The following is a 9,373-nucleotide window of genomic DNA, read 5'->3' on the forward strand; positions in this document are numbered from 1 at the left end:
CCACATTCAATACCGAATGCATAAGCTGCACGACCGTACTGGAGTCTGATCCCTTCATCTCCGTGGACGAGCCTAGATTGGCCAGTATGTCTGCTTTCGCATTTTCTTCCCTCGAGATGTGGGTGATTGACCATTCCATGGACCGTGCGAGCAGATTCTGGACTTTCACTACATGTTGTTGCATGTGTTCCTCTTTGGTGTCGAAGATCCCGTAGATCTGATTTACTACCAGTTTGGAATCACATTTAATTTCTATAACCTCGGAGTCCGGTCCCCGAGCCTACAACTAAAGCCTCATACTCGGCTTCATTATTAGTCAAGAGAATATTTCTTATGGTCTACCTTAGGGTTTCCCCCGATGGCGTGATTTGTACTATCCCGAGCCTGAACCCTTTTACGTTTGAAGCTCATCCGTGAACAAGGTCCAGACTCCCGATGTCGATTCTGACACCATTATCGCTTCTTTGGTGGCCAAGGGCAGCAGTCTAGGACTGAAAATAAGGCCTAAGCTTTCGGGCAGTGACTACGAGAGCTAAGGCCAATTTTTTCAGATGTGGGTAGCGAGTTTTCGCTCCCGTTAAAACTTTACTAACACAATACATAGGAGATTGTGTACCTTCATCTTCACGGATTAAAACGGCACTTATTGCTACCTCCGAGACCGCTAAGTAAACCAGTAACTGCTCGCCTTCTTCCAGTTCTAATAATAATTGAGGGCTCGATAAATACCTTTTCAAATCTTTCAGAGCCTGCTGGTATTCCGAAGTCCATTCGAAGTTGTTTTTCTTTTTCAGAAATGAAAAGAAGCTATGACATTTTTCCGAAGACCGGGAAATGAATCTGCTTAAAGTGGCCAGTCTGGTTGTTAACCTTTGAACCTCTTTCACATTTGATAGCTAGTCGAGGATGCCCTTGATGACTTTAATTTTATCGGGATTGACTTCGATCCCCATTTGTGACACCAGGTACCCTAAGAACATGCGAAATTTATTATTCTTTTTTGGAACTACTACTACATTAGCTAGCTAGTCAAGATACTTTACCTCCCGCATTGAACTGATATCAAGCAATCGAGTTACCTCTTCTTTGACAAATTTGTTTCTGACCTCGACCATAGAGTGTTTCTTCTGCCTTAAATAAGGGATGTTAGGATCCAGGCTTGACTTGTGCACGGCCACCTCTGGCGGAATACCTGTCATATTCGCATGCGACCAAACAATCAATGTTCAATTTAAGGAATTCTATAAATCCTGACCTAATCTCGGGGTTTAGTCCTGTCCCCAAATGGAACTTCCTCTCCAAGAATTTCTCAAATAATGCAACTTGTTCGAGTTCTTACGTTGTGGATTTGGTTGCGTCCATTTCTTCTGGTACCTAGAAATATCTTGGTACCTGATAGGATTCTGACAACTTCTCCCCCCTGTTGACTTCATTCGGTTCGGGAGCAGGCGTCAGTTTCTGTAATTGCTATGCCGCATGCTCCTTCCCTTTGCTACTGGAAACTAAGATCGCGTTCATCTCCCTTGCCGCCGGTTGATCTCCTCTTACTTGTTTAATGCCCTCCAGAGTTGGGAATTTCAGAAGTCGATGGTATGATGATGGCACAGCCTTCATCTCGTGCAGCCATGGTCTTCCAAGAATAATATTGTAGCCTATATTGCCATTTACTACTTCAAAAAAGGTCATCTTCATTACCCCTTCGGCATTCGTGGGGAGCAGAATTTCCCCTCGAGTTGTCACGCTTGCTAAATTAAACCCAGCGAAGAACTTTGTGGCCGGAATGATACTTCTGGTCAGCGTGGTTGGTTCAGTACTCTCCATTGGATAATATTGGCTGAACTCCCTAGGTCCACCAAAATACGTTTAATTTTAAAATCTAAAACATTAAGAGAAATTACCAAGGCATCGTTGTGCGGTAGTTGGAGTCCATCTGCGTCCTCCTCTGTGAAGGTGATGTCATCCTCGACGACTTTCTTGGATCTCTTCCTATGGGTCACCGATACCTTTGTCTTTTTCGCTCCGAAAAGGTTACACCATTAATCTCGTTCCCCCTGAAAATCATGTTGATCGTTAGACGAGGAGAACCTTCTTCTGCTTTTGAGGGTTCCGCGTTATCCCAGTTGTGGCCGTAGTTATTCTTAGCCCGGTCACTTAGGAATTTTCTGAGATGGCCGTTTTTCATCAATGCCGCCACCTCTTCGTGCAGATGACGACAATCCCCTGTCCGATAGCCGTTAGTCCCATCATACTCGCACCATAGATTGGGATCCCTTTGACTAGGGTCAGATCTCATCGGCCTAGGGACCCGTGCTCCCTTAATGTTTCTCATTGTCGAAACCAATTCCACCATGCCAATGTTGAAATTATATTCGAACAACCTGGGTAAGTGGAGTCCCGGGAGCTCGATACCTCATTATCTTACAACGATCTGTTATTTTAGCCGCGATCTGTTCTCCTATCGGTAGCAAACCTATCTGCCGACCGAAAACTTCCGTCGCATCCTTCAACCCTTTTGTAGGGCAAAAACTGACCTCTGGAAGACCATCGGTCTGCGTCGAAGTCATCCTTCAACTTTTCCTTATTCTTTTCTCGGTCCTAACCCTTAGTTGATGCCGGGAAACTGTGCTGGTAATCCTCTATTCTTGTCTCCGACTCATAGCGGTTATGGACATCTACCAATGTTGTTGCCTGGAACTCGAGCAGACTTTATTTCTATTTTTGGGAAGCATCCGAACTCCTCGGATTCAGCCCTTTAGTAAATGCATCAGCGGCCGATTCGTCCGGCACTGCCGGTAGCAGCATTCTTTCCTTCTGAAATCTGGTCACGAACTCCCGCAGTAATTCGGACTCTCCTTGTGTAATTTTTAATATGTCAGCCTTTTGGTCTTGTACCTTCCTGGCCCCGGCATGGGCCTTGATAAAAGAATTCATAAGCATCTCGAAGGAATCTATAGAGTGCTCCGGAAAAAGTGAATACCATAGCTGGGCCCCTTTCGTGAGTGTCTCCCCAAACTTCTTCAACAAGGCTGACTCAATCTCGTGCGGATCTAAGTCATTTCTTTTCACCACCGTTGTATAGGTGGTGATGTACTCCTGAGGATCCAAAGTCCCGTCATATTTTGGCACGTTTGGAATTTTGAACTGCTTCGGGATCAACTCTGATGACGCGCTTGGTTTCAATGGCAACTAGTGTATTTCTTTGAGTTTGGTCCTTCCATCACTGGTGGTGCGTCCGGGATTTAATCCATTTGGGCGTTTATTTCCCTCATAAATCGCATGAGTTCGGTTTTAAAGGGATCGTTCTCATTATTGTTACCGGATCCGCTACCGTTTCCCCCGGCCCTATCGAAGTCAACCTCATCCCTTGGGGTGTTATTATTAGCCCTTTGTGTTGTTTGGTTCGCGGGAGCACCGGGAGGAACTGGATCTCTCCCATTCGTATTGTTGGAAGCACCCGACAATGCCTACCTAAACACCGTCATGACCTGATCCTATCGCGAGAGATGTCCCATAATAGCATTTTGTTGTTATCTCAGGATTCTCACTGTTTCCGCAACGTGCTAGTCTTCAGCATCATCAAGAGTCGCCTCTCGAACATGTCGTGGATAATGCCCGTCATGGGCCTCAACGTTGTGCGTGATGTTAACATCGTTATCTGCCATTTTTTATGATTTTTCGCTAAGAAACAAAGAATTAAACAGGTTAGTAATAGATACAAGAATCAACTCAATTACGCAATTGTCTAGGCCCACAGTGGCCGCCAAACTGTTTACCCGCAAAACGGTATAATTGAATTTGTAACATGGTTTATAGACAAGTAAATTGACTTGATCCCAAAATGATAACTAAATTAAATAAAATACAAGACTTAGCGTCGAAATCGAAATAAAGCAGCAGATAGCTTTGGTTTCGAGAGCAGGGCTTCCGAAGGCAGTAATACAAGTATTAATAGGCAAGAAATCGAGTATTATTGAGCTTTTGAATAGTATATAGCATAAGTTTGTCAGAAAATTCCTCTTCCACTAATGGCTATTAAACTCACTATTTATAGTTACACCTAGGGAACAAGGTTATTGGATTAAGCCTCTCTTAAATGGCAATTATGGGGGCCATTAAAGAATGTGTAATGGCAGGCCATGAATGCCATAATTCTCTATAACGGATTGTGTATTTAATATTGCAGAATATTCTTCATTGAATGTTATCGGGTGGCAGGCATTCATTTGTCTTTATTAGCAATATTCCCTTCGGGAGCTTCCCGGTGTCAACCGAAAATGCTGCCCCCAGTCTTTATTTTTACCTGTCTCACCTTCCGTCTATCTCCGGTTCCACGTGTCGCTCTATTATGCGAGTATTTAATATGAACAGATTTTACCCTATACAATATTTATTACTAAACCAAAGTTTTGGAATTGAGATAGTATGAAACGAATCAATTATGCTTGACTAATGTTTGGACTAAAAATCATATTCACTTTATTGAACATAAAATGAAAATCTCAAAAATCATTTTCCTTGCATTTTTTAAAAGAAAAACTTTTAATTTTGTTGCAACATGCTTGCACACATCTACTTTAAACTTAAAACTGTTTTTAAGAGAATTTCTAGAAAATATCTTCTGGAAAATATTTTTCGGTATTTGATTGGAGATTCGGGGACAAAAATAGTTTTTACAGATTGATAATGATATTAGCAAAACGAATTCACTGGAAATCCCAATTCTAGAATATTGTGTAGGTAAGGGATCTGACATTCGTAATAATCACAAAGATTAAAATTGGAACCAAGGGGACAATAGAAACAACAGAGGAAAATGAACTCGTTTCATGGTTATCTTCACTTTACTCTTTTAATGGAAGACCAAATACATCAAGATTGATGTGTAGCTGGCTGAGTAGGAAGCTTTACAATTTACAAGCAACAAAATTCAAGAACAGGTAAGAATCAAAAAAAAAAAAAAACTGCACTATTAAGAAAAATTGATATGAACAAGAATCCTACCAAGTTTTCAGGGTTGTGAATGAAAACCAGGTTGCTGTCCTCCGGTTTGTGGCCTGCGATTCGAATGATCAATGTTGAAGTGTCCATAATGTTGGCTAGGACTATCCGGAGTGGCCACCTGATCCTCTATTCCTATTCCAACATATTGCTGCACTATCAAAACTGAAACTTCCATTGCAAAATCTGAGGAAGCCAAAAGATCACCAATTGCCCCAAGCTCCGGACATTCGCTCCAGTCAGTTAGCCCCGCGGTCAACGGGGAAATGTTGCCTTGTCCTCTACCAACTATGAACAAGTCATGTGAATTATCTATTGACCTTATTGCTGCTACTGTCTCTTCTCCATGATTCACTACTCTTTCTGTGTAAATTACTGACTCATCATTTGTTGTTCTTGTCCTGAATTCTTTTACATATTCCTCGTCTAGCTGCTTTTCCTTGTCGCTGTCTGTTGCTACTGTTAGTATGCTGTGATCGTTCCTGCTGTTGGTTGAATCTGATCTTGTTGCTTCAATTGAAGCTTCTCCGGGGAGAAACCGAAGAACAGTGAGATTGATGTTCGGATGCTCACTCATTCGCCATGCATACGCTAATGCTTCGCGATCATCTGGTCCGCCAAAGAATAACACGGCGATATGGTGAGAAACTTGGTTCATTCTTGATGCACTTAAGCCTCTATCAACAAGAATTCCAACGGAGCAAGGTGAATTTGCTAGTACATTCTGGTTAATGGCTTGAAACGCTGGATTTGTAGCTTCCATTCCACCATCAACTGTTTGTTGCTTGTGAAAAGGGATGATTATTAGTGCCACCCTTTTATCCTCTGCTAAAAGGCAAATGTCTTCATGCATTGTGGAGTAAGGGGAGATGGCAGTGAGAGACTGCACGTAAACACATCCGACGTTTTTCTCAAAGTTCTCGAATGCATTGATTATGTGATCTGATTGAGCTTGAGTTCTGTTAATTGCTGGCCTTCCTGTTTTTCTCATGTTATGAACAATAAGCATTGCGGATGCACGGCCAGTGAGTTCGACAAGGTGTAGGACATATATACATATTGGTGATTTCTTGGTCGGATAGGATGCTTCAAGAAGATTGATAATTGTTGGAACATTTCTAGGTGTGTGGATACAAACCAGTACTCTGAATTCTCTATCCAACTTTGTTCTTTGAACTGTTCTTCTCTTATATGGGACAAAGTTTCTTGCTGGTTTGTAAATTACTGTCACAATGGGAGTGATGATTGCAGTCATGCCTACTGCTACCATCACCATTATAGCAAAAGATTTGTCATCAAGAACCTACATTTTACATAATCATTTAGTTTAAATTATTAAGCAAAGTGTACTGATTATTGTGTAATGATAAGAAGATGAAGTAAAAACGTCAAGGCAGCCCGGTGCACAAGGCATCCCGCGTTTATGCAGGGTCCGGGGAAGAGCCGCACCCGAAAGGGTGCGAGGTAGATAGCCTACCCAATGCATGCATTAGTGGCTGCTTCCACGACTTGAACCATAGGTCATACGGAGACTACTTTACCGGCCGCACCCGAAAAGGTGTGATGTAGACAGCCTACCCTAATGCAAGCATTAGTGGCTGCTTCCGCGGCTCGAAACCGTGACCTATAAGTCACACAAAAAACTTTACTGTTGCTCCAGGCTCCCTTTTCCCGAGAAGATGAAGTAGTATATGTTAATTACCTTTTGGTCTTTACCAACATTGAGCACAATCATCTCAATGAGGCCTTTGGCATTCATGAGTAGACCAAGAGAAAGGCCTTCATGATATGGCATTTTGTAATAGAGAGTTACAAGGAAAACACCTAGTACTTTGCCAGCACAAGCTAGGACTATAACAACAAATAAACTTGCCCATGTTCCAACTCCATCAATACCAGTAATCTCTGTCTTGAGACCACTAATGGCGAAAAAAAGAGGCAACAAAAGACCCGAAACAAAGTCCTCTAGCCTTTCCACAAGTACCAAACCAAGAGGACCGTTAGGTATAATCAAACCAAAGACAAAAGCTCCAAAAACAGAATGTGTTCCAATTGCATCTGTTATGAATCCAGCAACCATAACCCCTGTGAGAATGAGACATATATTGAACTCACTAATCGATTCGCCTTCTGGGGTCTGTCTAATCCTCCTTTCAATTAATGGCCTAACGACGAAAAAGCAAAAACAAATGAAGGCTGTACTTGAGAGGATCACCCAAAGAGAAGCCAATGTCATATTTTTATTCTCAGAAAAGGCAATTGCAAATGCTAACACAACCCATGCTAATATATCATTAATAAGTGAAGCTGACATCGCGATTCTTCCAATTTCAGTGTTTATAAGTTTGAGCTCCGCAAGGATTCTAGCAAGAACAGGAAATGCAGTAACAGAAAGGGAAAGGCCAAGGAAGAGGATGAAAGTTCCCTCTTTAGTATGTTGTGAAGTCTCATGCAACATAAAGGAGAATGAACTCCCTACTATAAATGGCAATACCATGCCTGCTATTGCTATAATCAAGGATTTTTTACCATTTCGACGAATCACATCAATGTCCATTTCTACTCCGACTAGAAAGAGGAAGTAAAGAAGGCCAATATTTGCCATTGTCTCAAGAACCATTACACTTCTTTGAGGAAATATTGTGTTAGCAAATTTGCTACTTCTTCCCAATACTGATGGCCCCAATATTACACCTCCCTGCCACCATTCTGCAGAATATTAATATAGTATACAAAACAAATTAAGCTAAACAAGAATATGAGTATTTTATCACCATTTCACCAAAGAAAAAGAAAGAAAAGATCATCTAGACCAATAACAAAGTTTCTTTCTTGGTATTTAAATACCCTTACAATTGAATAACGTAAAATCACTTTTTATTTTCCTTTTCATACAGTTTCAATGTCCTACATCTCGCTTATGTGAGTTTCCTGATTGTCACCATTATTATTGTCAATTCTAATTCATTTTATCCAACAAGAATACTTTCAATTTTATTTGGTCTTACAACCATTAAAATTGTGCATTATATAATGCATGGTTTCATATAGGAAATGATGTCGAAAAATAAAAGGGCAGCCACACATACTAAACTTCTGCCCGAGGAAGCACTAGCTACATTGGATATGTTATACATTGCTCTACATTACATTTCTGTAAGAGTTTTTTTTACCGTTTGAACCTGTGATCTCCTAGTCATACAAAAAATGATTTTGACAGATAATGACAATAAAAAATGTGATCATATAAATTGGAGAATTGTGTTAACTTACAAGAATCTCAGCAATAACACGGGGTTGACGAATTGGTTTCAAGACATAAACAAGAAGGCGAGTGATGACAACAACCAATGTCAATTGCAATATAAAGAGTGGCAAGGAATAATCAAGTGGATTATCACCCTGCCATATTCCATTCGTGGTTATCATCGTAGGAGCATAACATACAATCGTATCCTCTGTTTTGTTCTCCGAGCTTGTTACTACTATCTCGTCCGCCATTTTGCATCTCCCTACGTCGTCGTGTTGATCACCGGTATTTTATTTATTTAATTACTTAAAGTTTGATTAGAAGCGATATTCAAAAATTACTTTAGCTCACAGGTTCGAAGTTGCAGCCTTTTGAATTCTCTTAGTAAAATTCCTGGCTCCGCTACTGTTAGCACGTCAATGATCAATGCCATACATGCATGACCTTAATTGGGTAGGAAAACTAGTCTTTGAATGAGAAGACAAAAGAAAATGTTCGAGTGCTTGTCAATAAGGTCAGCGAGAAAGAGAAAAGAGATAAAGCAGAAAATTATGGTAAAATTTTGAGAGAAAGAATTGAAGATTAGTTTGTTTGTTTCTATTTTGGGGGCATAAAGAAAGTATTAATCTTCATAATTTTTGTTCGGATGTGAATGTACAATTTTCTTTCTGTTTTATAAATTAAGAAAGTAAACTAATAAGTAACTACAAAAATGGGAACTGCAGCAACGTAACCACAGAAATGCTTGAAAGTAGCATGATTGGTGAAAGGGGACAACACTCTTTGAGACCCAAAAACTGTAATTTAGACTAAGAGAGAATAACTTAAATAGTCCTCAATATAATAATAAAAAAATTCTCCGAGAATCATGCATTAAATAAATTAAGTATCGTCCAATTCAAAATTTAGTTGGGATTAATTACATGAATCATCTTTATCCACTACACTATATTTAGATCAATTTGTCTCCAATATAAGTAGTTTGAGTTTTAAGGAAAATTACAGGCTAAAAGTAGAGATTCTCTAATTAACGTCACACTTATTTGTATGCAAACATGCGAGTCTCTACCTAGGATAAATCTCACAAATGCAATGTTGGTGTATTGACAAAAAACTTAAACTTAA

At 40.3% G+C, this 9,373-nt stretch overlaps 2 protein-coding genes across 2 annotated transcripts; both read right to left on the bottom strand.

Annotated features, from left to right (window-relative positions):
• Positions 1 to 1,467: 1,467 nt before the first annotated feature.
• Positions 1,468 to 2,329, bottom strand: LOC142177366 (uncharacterized). Its single transcript, XM_075245846.1, has 2 exons — positions 2,004 to 2,329; positions 1,468 to 1,843 (listed from the first exon to the last, which is right to left on the bottom strand). The coding sequence occupies exons 1-2, from the start codon at positions 2,327 to 2,329 to the stop codon at positions 1,468 to 1,470; spliced, it is 702 nt and encodes a 233-aa protein (XP_075101947.1).
• A 2,481-nt stretch (positions 2,330 to 4,810) lies between these two features.
• Positions 4,811 to 8,830, bottom strand: LOC107803899 (cation/H(+) antiporter 15-like). Its single transcript, XM_016627692.2, has 3 exons — positions 8,272 to 8,830; positions 6,701 to 7,696; positions 4,811 to 6,301 (listed from the first exon to the last, which is right to left on the bottom strand). The coding sequence occupies exons 1-3, from the start codon at positions 8,497 to 8,499 to the stop codon at positions 5,009 to 5,011; spliced, it is 2,517 nt and encodes an 838-aa protein (XP_016483178.1). The 5' UTR covers positions 8,500 to 8,830; the 3' UTR covers positions 4,811 to 5,008.
• Positions 8,831 to 9,373: the final 543 nt, after the last annotated feature.

The sequence above is a fragment of the Nicotiana tabacum genome, chromosome 23 (assembly GCF_000715075.1).
Source record: "Nicotiana tabacum cultivar K326 chromosome 23, ASM71507v2, whole genome shotgun sequence".
NCBI classification, from domain to species: domain Eukaryota; kingdom Viridiplantae; phylum Streptophyta; class Magnoliopsida; order Solanales; family Solanaceae; genus Nicotiana; species Nicotiana tabacum.

Bases quoted from the DNA above. Each gene is read 5' to 3' on its own strand.
- LOC142177366 (XM_075245846.1), bottom strand. From the start codon at position 2,329: ATGAGAAACATTAAGGGAGCACGGGTCCCTAGGCCGATGAGATCTGAC. The intron at 1,844-2,003 runs GTATCGGTGACC...TGGTGGACCTAG, and splicing joins TCGGAGCGAAAAAGACAAAG to GGAGTTCAGCCAATATTATC.
- LOC107803899 (XM_016627692.2), bottom strand. From the start codon at position 8,499: ATGGCGGACGAGATAGTAGTAACAAGCTCGGAGAACAAAACAGAGGAT. The intron at 7,697-8,271 runs GTAAGTTAACAC...GAATGGTGGCAG, and splicing joins GTGTTATTGCTGAGATTCTT to GGAGGTGTAATATTGGGGCC. The intron at 6,302-6,700 runs GTAATTAACATA...TGTAAAATGTAG, and splicing joins ATGTTGGTAAAGACCAAAAG to GTTCTTGATGACAAATCTTT.